The following is a 15483-nucleotide window of genomic DNA, read 5'->3' on the forward strand; positions in this document are numbered from 1 at the left end:
GAGCTATTTAGGAGCAGTGAACCAGAACTGCAGCCCACGCTGGTTCTGAGATCTCTACCCCTCCCTGCACACACAATGAGGAAGAACTGGAGGTGCCCTCCTAAGGGAAAGAATGGCCAGGCTGGGTGGGAGCACTGCTGGAAGATGTTTTACATGCGACACAGACAACCTCCTGATAATCGAAAGGAGCAAACACAGATAGGAGAGGGAACTTACATTTAACTCTGCCTGAAAGGAAACTCAAAAGCAAGACAGCCAACGTTCTGTAGCACTAGGCGTTCGTGCAGTCAGAACACCTGTTCTCCGTGCACGTGTGACAGCAAAGAAGGGGATGCTTTCCTACAGCCGGTAGAGATCTAGCAGCCAGAAAGGTTCCAGCATTTCTCCTGCTGAGGGTTTATAGGCATTTGTGCATGATCACAAGTGAATGGCTTTGAGCAGGCATGCAGAATGCCAACCCAGAAATAGCATCTATTAGGTACTAGGGCCCTATGTAACTCCTTTATCTGTATTTCCAGCTTCAACTGAAGATGAGCTAGGAGACTGGGTCTATTTATCCTCACTATGGACAGCTGGTGAGACATTTATTATCCCTCTCAAACCAAAGAATTTGAGAGGCCCTCAGGGGTTTATTGGGAAGAGTCTCACATTATTCAGTACTCTCCATTTACACAGTGCTGTAGATCAAGCCATGTTACAGACCATCCTAGTCCAGGAGCCAGCCTACAGCTCCTGTTACTGCTTTCCGTAAAGGTTCTCCTAACATATGCATATGGTCAGTAGGGAGTGGTAGGATGGCTATTTCCCTTAGCCTATGTCTCCAGACCTGAAGGAAGCTATTTCCACCCACAGGAAATAACACATCCCTGGTTGCATGCTACGGGCAAAACTTCCCTGACAAGCTGGCAGCCAACCACTGGGTTTGACAGCGCTTGGCAACCGCTCTTAGATTATACATATTAGGGTGACTCTCCTTTGGAGTCAAGCTACCACACAGAATTAAAGATCAGGGATCTTCTAAATATGGAGAGGAAACTCCATTAACTATACACATCCTTTACTGTCCTTGTAGACATGAGAACTGATGCATGTGCAAAGTCTAATTCTCAGCAGGCTGGTAACAAAGGCGTGGAGCAGGGCTCTGGTAATGCATACCCAGAGTCCAGAGCACTGCTGGCCATAAAGATTATTGATGGGAACCTGTAATGCGTTTGCTATTGTATTGTCACTTTTGGGGAGCGGCACAAGAGGATGGCATGGAAGGCCTTTGCATCCCATTGAGGTATCTGCAGAGTCCCAGTCCAGCGCAGGCCCCACAGGGCAGGCAGAGCCGCAGTGGCTGAGTGCAGCAAACAGAGACACTTCAGCTTCTCCCTTCCAGAACAGAAGACCCTGGATGCCAGTTTTAGTTTCCCCAAGAATCACTGTTAAGAGTCTCCACCCTATGCGGTTTGTGTCAGGGGATTTCAGGCTGGTGTCCAGATCCAGAGACCTTTAACCCAGGAGTGTGTGATGCTGCAGGAGAAAGGAAGCACAGAGGCTACATAGCCATTCTTAGCACATGAGAGGATGGAAAACTCCTGCATCCTGACTGAGTTAAGGCTGAACCATCTGGGAGGAACCCTCAGTGATTGCAAATGGAGAGAGAGTGCTGCTTTAACTTGGGGAAGGGGCCTACTGAAGCTGAGCACTGGGGAAAGGAGGAGCTGTCCTCACCACCACAACCCCCCCAAGCGGGTATGTTACGGAGCGGCACTGGGTGGCAAGAGGTTGAGTGTCCCTTCACTACAGCACTTGACTTGCAACTATTTCCAGACTCTTGCCATGATCTAGGGTTACCTTACTCATCCTGATCTTCCAGAACCTGCCTGCGTCTATCCCCACCTCAATTTCAGCTTGTTTCATCCTGCACTGCACCCCACATATCCCGCTCTGCTCCCCCTAACCCTCCCTTTAGCTGTTACTTTGCAGTCGTCCTCCCTCCACCCTTCCCCCCTGACCAGTAATCCAGGTTATTCTAGCTGAGTCACACTAAGCACCTCCAGGAGATATCCTGGCTTACTGAGTTAGTAAATCACTTGACACACTAATAATTCTCAGCATGTCCTAGCATTGAACAATGCCTGTGCCAGCCACACAGCGCAGCGCTTGGTCTGAGGAACTTTATTTCACAAATATTGACTGGTTATGGGGAAGATTCATATACTGTAGCATCAATAGGTTAGGCAGGTAACAATAACCATTCTTCCACAGGAATAACATGGTCTTGTCCACAGATCTGTGTTTAGTGTCACCCTGTAGTAGACCATTGAGACTGTACAACGGAAGACCTGGCACAGATGCGGACAGAGGCTCCGCTCATTCCTGTGCTACGGAGAGAGAGGTTTATGTGCAAATGGGAACAGAAGCTACATTCTAACACAGACAGAAATGACTGGCTCACCTGGGGCTCAGAAACAAGGAGTAACACGCAGTCACATTGGTGCCAGGGAGAAGGAAGTAATAGCTGCAAATAAGAACATCTCAAACTGAATTACAAGAAACATCTGGACAGATGCTGGGGAGGGTTTGGGACAGGAACGAATGAGTCTTGGGGCCATTCGAAAACCTTGCTAGACCATCCTAGGTCACCGCATTACACAGCATCCCCTTGACCCGTGATGTGCTGCACATTAACAAGCACTCAGCCTGCCCCAGTTAGTGTTTGTCTGTCTCCGTCCCTCCCCAGCCCTGCTCATGGTCCAGCAATCCTGATGGTATGTGCAAATTATATTAGCTTTACTGGCTCATGGTCTTCCCATCGGATAATGGTCCACATAACTTATTATGGGCTTGCAAGGTGCAAATAAGTAACATTCTACATGTGACTATGCAGACATGAGCAAGCTCATGATCTACATCACAGCACTGCGAGGGGCCCTGCTTAATGCTGCCATGTGTTGAACCCTGAGGTCTGAAGCACAAGCAGCTGCTACAAGTGATGTCTCTGGAAAGCAATGACCCTGGTGTATGGCAGGACACAGGCCAATGCGACATGGCACTCCTCTCAGGTTGGTACACAGGGGTTTCCTCCTAAGAGGGCAGGGCAGTAGAGTTCGGGGTCACACAGGGGCAAACTCTCCTGGAAAGATTAGTACGGCCTGTAGTTCCAGTAGCTGGAAAACACAGAGATCTGGAAAACAAGGGATAAAAGAGGTAGGTCTTTGGGTTCCCTGGATCCTTGTTAAATATCAGTCTCATGTTAAAGCTGCTTCTTTCTGTTAAAGGGACAGCTTCCTCCCCGACCCTGCCTCATAGGCCAGACCCGGAAGCAGCTCAGGGGATGAGAGAAGCTGGAAGGAGGCTCTGACTCTCTTAGATCTCTCTCTGGCCACACCCTTCCCAAATCCCAGGATCTGCCTCCATTTTCTTTTACATCCCTCCCTTTAACTCAGAACAATGGCTGCTCCCAGCTCAAGGGGGCTGGGCAGAGCTCCTTTCAGCCAGCGGCATTTCTGGAGAGTGATATTCCCTTCAGACCTCCTCAAGGGCACACAGCTCAGGCCAGGAGCAACAGGCCACACTTGAATCCTAGGGACCAAATGTGTGCATCTCAGCAGTGATCCAGAACCAGTGCTATCAACAGTCTACTGGTTCTTGACGGGTTTATATGGATCCTGCCAGAGTGTTTTAGCCCTGGCTATGTAAGTAGTGGTTCCTGGTTCAAAGTTCAAGAGCAGTTACAATAGGCCAATTATTATTTGTTACATTTGTCTATGGAGCCATAGGTGTGCATAGTGTTTTACACAGAGAGAGAGTGTCACTGCTACAGGTATCATATAATGTACAGCAGATACACACCAGACCACCAAGCTCTTCCATGGCACTTCTCAACCAAGGAGCTCAAAGCACCCTGCAAGGGCTGGGAAATATTATCCCCATTTTACAGATAGGTAAAGTGAGGCAGCATGATGAGGTGACACACCCAAGGTCACGCACCAGATAAGTGGTAGAGCTGGGAACAGATCTCAGATCCTCCTGAATCCTAGTCTGACCACACTGCCTCTTCAGCGGCTCTGAAGCTCTGGCTCCTCATTTCAGCTTCTCAATGTATGGCCATGGTCCTTAGCCCAGGAACACACATTTCTGAAACAGCATGACTAGTCCCTTATGAACACATTCCCCCTTCTGTTCCTGGAAACCCTCCTGATGAGCTACACAGCACACACAGTCCACATCACGGTACCTTCACCAAGTGTCTTTATTAATGTTTTCTCCCTTGTGCTCCAAGTACAAGGGAGGAATAACTCAGTGGTTTGCGCATGGGCCTACTAAACCCAAGGTTGTGAGTTCAATCCTTGAGGGGGCCATTTAGGGAACTGGAGTAAAAATCTGTCTGGGGATTGGTCCTGCTTTGAGCACGGGGTTAGACTAGATGACCTCCTGAGGTCCCTTCCAACCCTGAAATTCTATGATAAACATAGCAGCAGTTAATGGGAGTTCCCGGCCCAGCATTTTATACTGTTTGCCTTCTCCCTGGCATTCAGCTGGTGAGCTAATTACCTCATTAGCAAATCAGGTTCTCTACAAGTGCAAGCGACACTTGTAACCTTGCAAACTCCCCTCTGAAGTGACCAGACTGCTGGATTCCAAGGGGTTCTCTCTGCAGCTGCTAACAGCACCCTGTTACTAAATCTCACCCAGTTATTCAGAATTTTAACTAGACTCCTGCTGTGCAGCACCTACCATCTGTCAGCTCCATAGCAACAGTTTTCATTATTTCCCTGAACATCCTGTGCCATCAATACACAGAACAAATTACATCATATTGCATACTGATCTCTGTGCCAAGCACTCATGGTCAAATCCATTCCAGCTCACGAGAGCACCTAGGTAATTAATTTGAACAGGTTTGAAACCTACTAACAGAACTCCTGCCCATGTCCCTACCTTGTCCTTCAGCTGCTGGCTGAGCTGCAGAGAGACCGTGAAGAAGACAAGGGCATCATTTAGCCAAGGTACCACACACTCCACTTTATGGACGTGGCTGACTTCATATCTTTGGCTGCCACACTCACTGCAAAGAGAACACACCACAGCTGCTCACAGACAGGGCTCCATGGACTCTGATGAATCCAGGGGCTACACTAGCTAAGTCAGGGTTGGACTGTAAATTATAGGGGCAAGTAGTGCTCATGAGAGGGAGGCTCAGTGTGCTAGTTAGCAGACATATGCTACACAGCTTCCTCTCCACAGTTCTGCCAAAGCACCTTCCCCCAATAGTCCAGTTCTAGATTAAGCAATAAAGATGGCAGACTGTGAAACCTATCCACTGGCCGCCACATCCAGTAGACATTAAACTCAATTTTACCTGTAGTCAAATTAAGTTGAACCCAAGCTTCTTAATAGAGAGGCTACTGCATTTAGCTCACTGCACCACCAGTTTCATAGCTTAGTTTCAGTTACACTGCTACCACCCCCAGGTGCGGAGAATCAGTATGAATCACTTAGAACTCTTCCCCTCCCTCCTCCTGCTAGGAAAGAAACCACAAGGGTTTCTGTCAGAAGCACATGGTTACACCAGACACCTGCCAGACATGCTGAATATGAAACTGTTTCAGCCTAGCTTAGACAAGATGTAGTGTCAAGCACTGACTAACAAGGGCACATGCAGGGGCAGCAGCACAAGGAATGAAACACTGATTGTAGTGATGGGAGGTTAATGTTCTCTTTTGTGCCAGGCCAGAGCTTCCTGCCAGCCCCTTCCTCTCTAAGTGAAGACTGTATTTTGAACAGCCAGGTTTGCCGGGGCTATGGAATGAGTCATTAAAGAAATCTTGCTATTGCACCAGTGCTCAGCAGGTACAGCCCCAGCACTGGCTCACTGGAGCTGCTCTACCTAAGTGCTTGTCTGCACTTACAGCACTGCAGCTGTGCCACTGTAGCACTTAGGCCATGTCTGCACTTACAAGTGTACAGCTGTGCCGCTGGACCGATACAGCTGTGCCACTGGACCGATACAGCTGTGCCGCTGGAAGAGCGGTCGTGTAGTCATGTTAGGCTGAAGGGTGAGAGTTCTCCTGTCAATGTAATAAAACCAACTCAACAAGCGGCAGTAGCTATGTCGGCAGGAGAGCATCTCTTGCTGACACAGCCCTGTGCACACAAGCGCTTATGCTGGTAAAATTTATGTCGCTCGGGGGATGTTTTTTCACATCCCTTAGGGTACGTCCAGACTACCCGCCATATCAGCGGGTAGCGATCGATCCCCGAATGCGCTCCTGTCGACTCTGGAACTCCACCAGAGCGAGCGGCGGTAGCAGAGTTGACAGGGGAGCCGTGGCCATTGATCCCACGCCATGAGGACGAGAAGTAAGTCAAAATAAGATATGTCGACTTCAGCTACGGTATTCCTGTAGCTGAAGTTGTGTATCTTACATCACTCCCCCCTTCCCCCACAGTGCAGACCAGATCTTAGCAACAAACATTTTGCCGACATAAGTGCTACTGTACACATGGCCTTAGTGAAAACATTACCTATACCAACAGGAGAGCTTCTCCCATTGGTGAAGCTACTCCACCTCCCTGAGAGGCTGGCTACCCTGGGGTTAGGTTGGTATAACTATGTCTCTCAGGGGTGTGGATTTTTCACACCCCTGAGTGACACTTTTATACCAACGTAAGTCTGTAGTGTAGACCTGGCCTAACAGATTCTCTTCTTGGCCAAAAGTTCAAAGCTATTCATAAGCAGGGCTAATGCTAATGACTGTGTTCTGGCCATGAGTCAGTGTAGGAAATGACTCTCCCCTACACATGCTATACAACCCTTCAGAAGACAGTACTTACAACATGGCTCCAGGGTTATGCAGAATAGACCCTCCAGTAGGTCTGAAGTTCTACACAAAGGATGAAAGAGAGAAATTAAGTCACTTAAAATCGGACATAAGGAAAAAAAATACAATCAAATGATTTGTCAGGATGTACTGACAAAATGCAGCTGAGACTCACATTTACTGCTATATACAGGAAGACAGTGGTTTGATATCAAGAAACATGGGCAGGTGTATGCATAAGAGTTAAGAGTGAGCAAAACGCAGAGCCAAAGAGCCTCTAGCATCCGGTCCTTCCTGCACCTTATGAATGGTCCCAGAAACTTTTTGAAAACAAAATCCATTGCCTTGCAGAGTTTGCATCCCAAAACACAGCACCACTGAGAACCTGAGTGTGAAACTCACTAGAAACTGGTTATAAACCAAATGAAACTGACTAGCCTTATTTCCACTGTCCAAGCTGAGAAATGCAAGTGGTCAAGCAACATTGTGAAAATGAAATTAGTTCTTTAAAATTCCTTTGGTTTAAATAATCTAAGATGTATTTGCAACACAGATAAGGGATTTTTATTTAGAAAAACATCAATTAACTTGACTGCGTCCCTTTAACACTATAAAGGAACTGACCCAAACACATTTTTTTAAAATAAAATATCATGCGGGTAAATTTAGTGATTATCCCCTCTGAGGCTCATTCAAATAGCTCCATCTTTGCTAAATCATCATGCCCAAACCTAGGTTTGCACTTCCAGGAGGACCAGTTGTTCTGGCTGCATCCTGACCTAATTCCGGGTACCTAACACTAACACACACTCATTCCATGCTCTGGAAATCTCACTACCTCACGTCATGAGGTGTCAGCATCATCCAGGAAACTGAGATCTCCTCTTTTTAGCCCATATCTCCCCTGACTGGTAAAGGTGAAGAAAGGAGACTACCTTGGTGGAATTGGGCTGCAGTGCATGGAGCTGGTAGACAGTCAAACACAGCTTATTTAGGTTGATGTAAACATTCACAAGGATGTCCGAGGGCAGAGCAGGGGTGAACATTTTCTGCAAGAAAATAAAAATGATTTCTGCATCAGTGACAGGACCCTCTGTTTCTAAAGCTAGGGTAATACTACCATACAGTCTCTTCCATTAAAAAAAAAAAAAAAGAAAGAAAGAAAGAGAGGCAGAGAGACATTAACAGCTTTAGGTAAAAGAGAAAAGCTATGTTTTATAGAGAGACTTGAATAGGGACCTGACCATACACGATGGCTATTTCTCTTGTTGCATCTGACTTCTAGACAGCTCTTGCACCAACACTGTGTAAGCGTGTAAGAGAACAGAGGAGATGGGAGTTAGACTCCATAGTTCAGTCTCTCTTTAGAGTTTTGCCCTGGAAAAGCCCAGCTGACAAAGCCAAAACCCTTTCTCCTGGCTGTGGGCTCTTTAAGCCCAGGTCTGCGGCTCCCTGCAGCAGAGAAAGGTAGACCAACGACCAATACTGAGCACAGGGTCTACATCTGCTTCCATACAACAGAAGTTATACAAGACTAAACGGGGGATTCTCTAACACTGGGTACAACAAGGGTAGATAAGAATACAGCAAACCATGTGCCCATTGTGGAGGGACATGCAAGCCCTCACTAGTGGGTGGAAAGAGGGAGTGGGCTGTAAAGGCCAAGAGTGATATAAGGTTACCGTAAGGCCGCTGGAGGCAATTTCTGGTAGGGTTAAGGTGGCTGGAGTAGTGAGCCGGTTCCGAGCTCGTGTCAGCTGTAACATCACCGCATCCATCAGCTAGGAAAGAAAACACATATTCCTGTTTGAAGGCCATGATGTGACTTTGGAGTGCGAGCTGAAAAGCCTGGGTAACATGCATGAGTTATTACAGGGGAAACTGCATCAAGGAGTTGCACTGATTCAAGGCAGGGCGTCAACTCTACACACACGCTCCCGCCCGAGGCTCAAACAGATGCAAGCAGCTCTCACTCAGGCCCCTAGAGAGCAAAGGCCTCTTCATGCTACCCACGGGGAGGCATGTTCTGTCAACTGCATCTCCCTGCTGATGTTCCCAACAAAACCACATCAGCCTAACTGGCATCACTCCAATGCTCTGTCAACAACTTACTGGCACCGGGAGAAGCTTCCAGATCAGAAAGTGCTGACATTTCATATAAGAGTCTCTGCTTTTCTACAGGATCTGCCATTGGAAGAGCTTGGAGCTCCTGGATATTCTGTTGCTCTGAATCCTAACCAAGTAGCTTGCTTTAAAGAGAGTCACTCATGCCACAGACCTCTCCCGGCATCCTTACAATGACACCAAGCATCATAATTTGCTCTGCAATTTCTTCTAACCAGCAGAAAGGTATTTGCATCCGAGTCACCTCTCTCCCAGGTTGTGTTCCCCCCCCGGCCCCTCTGACCTACATGATCCTACTGTGAAATCTTCACGCTAAATTTACACTCTCCTTGGCAACAGGGTTAGAAACAAAATGAACCTGCTCAAGCTGGGCTGGGAGAGAGACTGTATTGCTTTAACAAAAGAGGAGCGGGAATTCAGAGACTTACTGGGAAAGAAAATTGCTGTTTATAAGTGTAATTTCGCTGGCAAAAATGTACCACTGTCATGCAGCCTTACATAAAAAGGACAAGAATGTTTACAGAAGTGTCAGCCCACATTCTCCTCCACCCCACTTTACCCCTCTTCAGGGTAAGTCACTGCCAACTCCAGTTAAAAAAAAGAAAAAGCCCGTTGTGCCTTATGTAAGAAACAGCAGAAAAAACAATTTAAAGATTTTAAGAACTGACAGTCAAAGAGGGATCTAAAGACACTGAAAGCTCTTCTAGAAGCTTTATATACAAAAGAAGAGAAAAATGTTGCCTAATTGCTCTGATGGGCTCCAATCCTGCATGTGCAGAACTTGACTCACGTGAATCATCACATGGATGTCAATGAAACTACTCATGTGAATAAAGTTATGCACACTCTTGGGCATTTGTGGAGCAAGCTCCTTCCTATGACTCTGCGACAATGGTGGCTTTTTCACGTGGCAGGAATATTGCACCTTGAAGGTGAATTTCCTCAGATATAGTCCCTATTTTGGGAAGAATGCCCAACCCAGCATTTTGGGGGAGCTGTGTTCATCTGCTACAGCGCTCATGACTACTAGAACGTGACTACTCTGAACTATGACTCATCTTCTCCCAAGGGGGAGAAAAAGGGTTGGTGGCCAAATCAAAATGGAACAGGCTCTCTCTCACACTTGATGTGGTGAGAAGTTACAGCCAACCTGTCCAGTGGCTAGGACGCTAGCCTGGGACCTGGGTTTGCATCCCTGCACTACCTTGTGTGACCAGTCTCTGCAGAGATTTCAACTCAGGACCAAAAAACACAACACAGCGCAGCTGCATTAAAAAGAAGGGAGAAATATGGAATTGGAGAGTTTGCCCTCTTACTCCACCTCCCAGAGAGCATTCAGCTCACCTTGAGGACCTCAGAGCCGGTTTTGAACTGGTAGTTTACATCTCGGTTTGTGAGCAGGTAAATTGCTTGGTTAACGTGGTTCCTAGCATCCTGGATCTGCAAAGGTACAAAATGCAGCCCTGTCAAATCTGCTCCCTCTAAAGTAATGCTAAAAGGTGGATTATCCCACTATTGTCTCCCAGGATCCATTCTATACCACTGCACAGACAGGAAATGAAATGTTGATCATCGCATAATACTGACGGCATTTTCCCCTGGGCACTCGGCACTCAACCACTAAAGAAAGCTGTTACCTCTGCCATTCAGATCATAAAATTTATTGGTGTACCAGACCAGGCATTTTAAGAAACAATGGTCTGAAGTCTGGGGCCTGCTGGTTTGAAGGAGCAGTGATGTCAGATAGTCAGATCTCATGAGCAATCGGGGCCAGAAACAAAAGTGATACGTTGCTTTCCAGCTAGGCATTCCCTCTGTCCAGGATACAGGGCATTCAGAGTATATTCTGGCTACTGTCTTTGCCCAGTCTCTGACTTCTTCAGCTGTGATCTGATTACAGTGGCTGCTCTTAAGAATCATTGCCATAGAGCTAAAACCAATACAACATGTGAACACTTTAAATTAGAAATCAATGCTTTCTGTTCTCTTAAGGTTCATAGGAACAGCAGATTACCAACACCCTAGAATAGCTGCTGTGGCATTTGGGTGCAGGGGAACACATCACTGGGGCTTGCCTCTTGAACAACCTTTGATAGAATAGACCTGAGGCACATCTAGCATGAACCCCTGTGAACCAAGAGAGAGACTGCAGCATATGGTCCATTAACAGAGCAATCCTGCCAGAGCTGCTCATAACACGAGTGAGGAAAAACAACCTAAAGAAAGGGTTCACTGGCAGGGGGAGAAAAGCAGAGGAGCAACTCCAAGTGGGGGTGAGACTCGGATACTCAGTACCAGAGGCCGGTGTGGGAGCTGGAACAGAGGAAGGCATTAATGAATAGGCAGGATGAACACAGAAAAGGCAGGCACAAGTTAGGGTAAGAGGCAGTGGGTGTGTAGAGAAAGGCACTTGATCAAGTTTAGCGCAGGACGCTGTGAAGGGCACGTTTCACTAGTGTTTTCAGACAAGTTCTAGATGCCAGTTGCAAATGTAACAGTGAAACAGACGGACACACAGCTTTGGACTTTGTTCCTGGGAAGCTTGTAATCTGAAGCTTCCTTTCTCCCCCAAATCTCAGCATAACTCTCCCGAGTGCTATATTGAACCTTACCTACTGCAGACTCTGGATAGATTTACAAGAAAAGCTCTTGTATGACTTGCACTTGCTTCCCCAGAACACACAAGTCTCAGCAGGGGTCTTGTTACTCAGAGGAGGGCGTCTCTAGATGGAGGAAACATCTCCAGTGCAAAACCACCATTATGGTGCAAGCAGCTGGCAGCTTAGATACTGCTGGCACTCGTGACATGGAATCACAGGACACTACTCTCCAGATCCCCCACTCCAGGAATATTCCAGAACAACAGACTTGGAAGCAGCTTATGCTACTAGGCTCTGGAGTGACACAGCCATCACAGTTTTCACAGTGGTTCCTCCAATTGGCAAGGCCCACTCTCTCATGGAAGAAACTCAGGATATTTCACTATCGGAGGCTTGTTCTGAGAGAAACAGGACAAGGGTCTCCCCATAATCTCACAAAATACTATTATTCTGCCTCCTTTAGGCTCTCGCATTCCTTGTCTAAATAATGTTAAGAGACCAAGTCCTTCCAAAGTAAATCAAGGCGGGAGCTGTGCTTAAGAGACGGTGGAAGAATATCAATAGAGCAGCAACACAGAAGAGTCACTTATATAGAGGCAACACTGCTGATGGCATCACAAAAACTCCCTTGTCTGCAAAGCACAAACAACTCAGAGCTGTAAGCAGATTCAAAGCCCAGATCAACCCAAGGCTTGATTCACCTACCACAGAGTAGCTAACATGTTTAAAATGCCAGTAAATTAGAATTCTCAATTTGCTGTAGACTGACGTGTCAAACAAACCACCAAAGTCCAAATATGCTTATAAAAAAAAATCCAAGACATTGTATAAGGACTTACATAGCATAGAATCCCAGTGTCAGTTTTTAAACTTCAGAGCAATAGTGGGAAACTTTAGTTCCATGAGACTGGGCACTAGATTTCCCGAAGCCAGATCTATTCCAGCAATAGAAATGGCAAGCACTACCAGTCTGAAGAAGAGATTCAGAATTCTTCCCATTTGGATTCAATGGTGTTATCTGGTTTTATTCCAACTGAAGAATCCAGTTAAACTAGAGTCTAAGGGCTGGTCTACACTGAGGGAGGGGTATCGATTTAAGATACACAACTTCAGCTACGTGAATAGCGTAGCTGAAGTCAAAGTATCTTAGATCGATTTACCGCAGGTCCCCCCGGCACGGAATCGATGTCCGTGGCTCCCCATTTTGACTCTGCTACTGTCGCTCTCTCTGGTGGAGTTCCGGAGTCGACGGGAGTGTGTTCGGGGATCAATATATCACATCTAGATGAGACGCGATATATCGATCCCCGAAAAATCGATCGCTACCCGCCGATACTGCGGGTAATCTGGACATACCTTGAGGCACTGTCATATGCTGTTAGTGAGGAGAAGGGAAAAGACATGATTCTGTACAGGGAATGAGAGCAGAATTGTGAGCCAGCTCAGAGCCGGGTGAACTGTTCTCTGTTCAGCCAGCCAAGATTCAACAGGGATTGAGAGAGATAGCTACAGCCCGGGTGCTCTGAGCACTCCTTTCACAGGCTCAGCACCCCAACCCAGAGAGCTTTCAGCTCATCGATGTCTCAGGAACTAGTAGCACTCACTCCTTTTTCTTCTAAAACCTTAATCCCAACTAGTTCACACCTCTGCCCCCTCCTCTATCACACTCCAATGAATAAAGAAAGGAAGGTGGATACTGGTGTCTGGAGAACCACAATGAGGACCAGTCCTTTCCTCTTTGAAAGACAGGGCCTATGCAGCCTGCAGGGAGGGCACAAGCTCAACATCAGGAAGACTCCTGATAACCATACCTGCTGCAATTTCCACTGCTTGTCTTCGCGGAATGTGAAGTGCAGGAGCTGGTTATTTCTGGGCATTTTCAAGTTAATATCCTTTAAAAGAGAGAGAGAGAAAAAGGCAGAGATGAGAGGAGCTCCCCCACAAAACTCAGAGCAGGGCTTCTCCTGAGCAAAAGGTGCTGCTCATACCCCTTCAAAGCCATGTATCTCATCTCCAACAGATCCATCGACACTGACTGCTGAGTGGGGGCATTTTGAGCAGTACTGGTTCAGCCAGTTTTTTGCCTTATTCTTATTTCTATGAGAGGGAGATGCAGGACGTAAATGACAACATCATTACTGAATCGGGCTCAGAGAGGAGACTGCCAGTTCATTCTAGGTGGTATTGAGGGAACTCTGATGATAGAGATAAGAGGCAACATAGATGAGAAGCCATCAACTAAGAAGGGTCTACTGCAATACCTACTGTTGAGATTATAATATTGCAAAATACTGATAATGATATTTCACTCGGTCATCATAAATAATGAACTGTCCCAAGTGAGTGAGTGGCAGTTTTGGAAGGCTGAGTTAAAACAGATCTAAGACTATACATCATGCATATTAAGACTGGACTGCAGCTAACCAAGGTGCCACTCCTTAACTGGGAGAGAACACACCCCAGTAGGATACCACACACATGTAAGGACAGAATCTTCCTTCTCCTCATCTCTGCACTCAGATTTTCCTAGATGCAGATTTCAACCCCTGGCATCATGTCTCAGCAGCATGTCAGCTATGCAAGAACTGCCTTGTTTAGCCACAGACTTGGCTGCATCTTCATCCAGTTGCCTGACAGAGTTTGGCTGATACCAGAGCCTATTGTAAAACCAACCAAAGCTATGGCAAGATGCAATCACTGTGGTACCAAGGTGCCATCACTAGACAGCAACCAGCCAGTCACCACGACAGAGGGCAGCTCCAGCCCCAGTGAGCTTGACACATCTTCCTGCTTGTTGACATCTGACAGAGCAAAGTCTAGCAGGGGAAGAAAGGCATGGAGCATGCTTCACTGCTGATCAGAAAAGAGAAGAATACAGGTATTCACCACTTGCTCACCCCAGTGCTAGCACAAAGTGATTGGTGTGGATTGGTACTCACAGCTTGGCAGAGAGCATCTCCCTGCAGCATCAACACTCCTTTCACCTGGTCTGCGCTGGAATGACAAAACAGTTCCAAACAGTGAGAGTCACAGGAGGCTGACTGCAAGAACAGGTGACCAGCCTCCACCTTTACCAACCAAAATGCAACACAGCAGAGAGCAGCAAGGACCTTCCCCATTCCCAAGTGGGCACACAGGAGCTCTCCAGTGCTGGGCCTAGTATGTCCTGTGGACAGCTCAGCTAGGCAGATGCATTCTCACCACCTATTCTTACGGTATGTCTACACTATGGGATTATTCCGATTTTACAGAAACCGATTTTCGGAAACAGATTGTATAAAGTTGAGTGTATGCGGCCACACTAAGCAAATTAATTCGGCGGTGTGTGTCCATGTACCAAGGCTAGCGTCGATTTCCGGAGCATTGCACTGTGGGTAGCTATCCCATAGTTCCCACAGTCCCCTCCACTCATGGAATTCTGGGTTGAGATACCAATGCATGATGGGGCAAAAACAGTGTCGAGGGTGATACTAGGTAAATGTCATCACTCAATCCTCCCTCCGTGAAAGCAACGGCAGACAATCATTTCGTGCCCTTTTCCCTGGATTGCCTGGGCAGACGCCATAGCACGGCAACCATGGAGCCCATTCAGCTTTTTTTTTTTTTTTTACCGTCACCGTATGTGTACTGGATGTTGCTGACAGACGCGGTACTGCAGTGCTATACAGCAGCTTCCCCTTGCCTTTTGCAAGTTAGCAAAGACGGTTACCATCTTTACTGTACCGTCTGCTGCTCTGCAAGTTGACAATGACAGTTACCAGTCACACTGTACCATCTGCTGCTGTCATGGGTGCTCTGGGCTGGCCTCGGTGAGGTCGGTCGGAGGAGCATGGACAAAAATGGGAATGACTCCCCAGGTCATTCTCTTCTTTAAGTTTTATCCAAAGGGAGAGTCAGTCCTGCCTAGACTATCAGGCAAGCCTACTAAAGAACCAGAGAGGCAAACG

At 47.1% G+C, this 15483-nt stretch overlaps 1 protein-coding gene across 4 annotated transcripts in view; it reads right to left on the reverse strand.

Moving 5' to 3' along the window:
• The window catches only part of ROGDI (rogdi atypical leucine zipper), a 55268-nt gene that overhangs the window by 25070 nt on the left and 14715 nt on the right, over window positions 1-15483 (reverse strand). Inside the window, exons 4-11 of one of the 4 annotated variants that reach the window (XR_004002246.1) lie at window positions 14476-14530; window positions 13348-13428; window positions 10281-10376; window positions 8495-8593; window positions 7748-7861; window positions 6826-6875; window positions 4930-5056; window positions 3002-3172 (exon numbers count right to left, since the gene is read on the reverse strand). Coding sequence is in view for 3 of the 4 variants with exons in the window: in XM_030577099.1 (XP_030432959.1) it covers window positions 3131-3172; window positions 4930-5056; window positions 6826-6875; window positions 7748-7861; window positions 8495-8593; window positions 10281-10376; window positions 13348-13428; window positions 14476-14530 (664 nt within the window). In the remaining variant the exon portion in view is untranslated. Of the gene's footprint in view, window positions 1-2144; window positions 3173-4929; window positions 5057-6825; window positions 6876-7747; window positions 7862-8494; window positions 8594-10280; window positions 10377-13347; window positions 13429-14475; window positions 14531-15483 lie in introns of those variants that run through there. The other 3 variants (XM_030577099.1, XM_030577102.1, XM_030577100.1) reach the window with 3 other exon arrangements.

The sequence above is a fragment of the Gopherus evgoodei genome, chromosome 10, assembly GCF_007399415.2.
Source record: "Gopherus evgoodei ecotype Sinaloan lineage chromosome 10, rGopEvg1_v1.p, whole genome shotgun sequence".
Classification (NCBI taxonomy): Eukaryota; Metazoa; Chordata; order Testudines; family Testudinidae; genus Gopherus; species Gopherus evgoodei.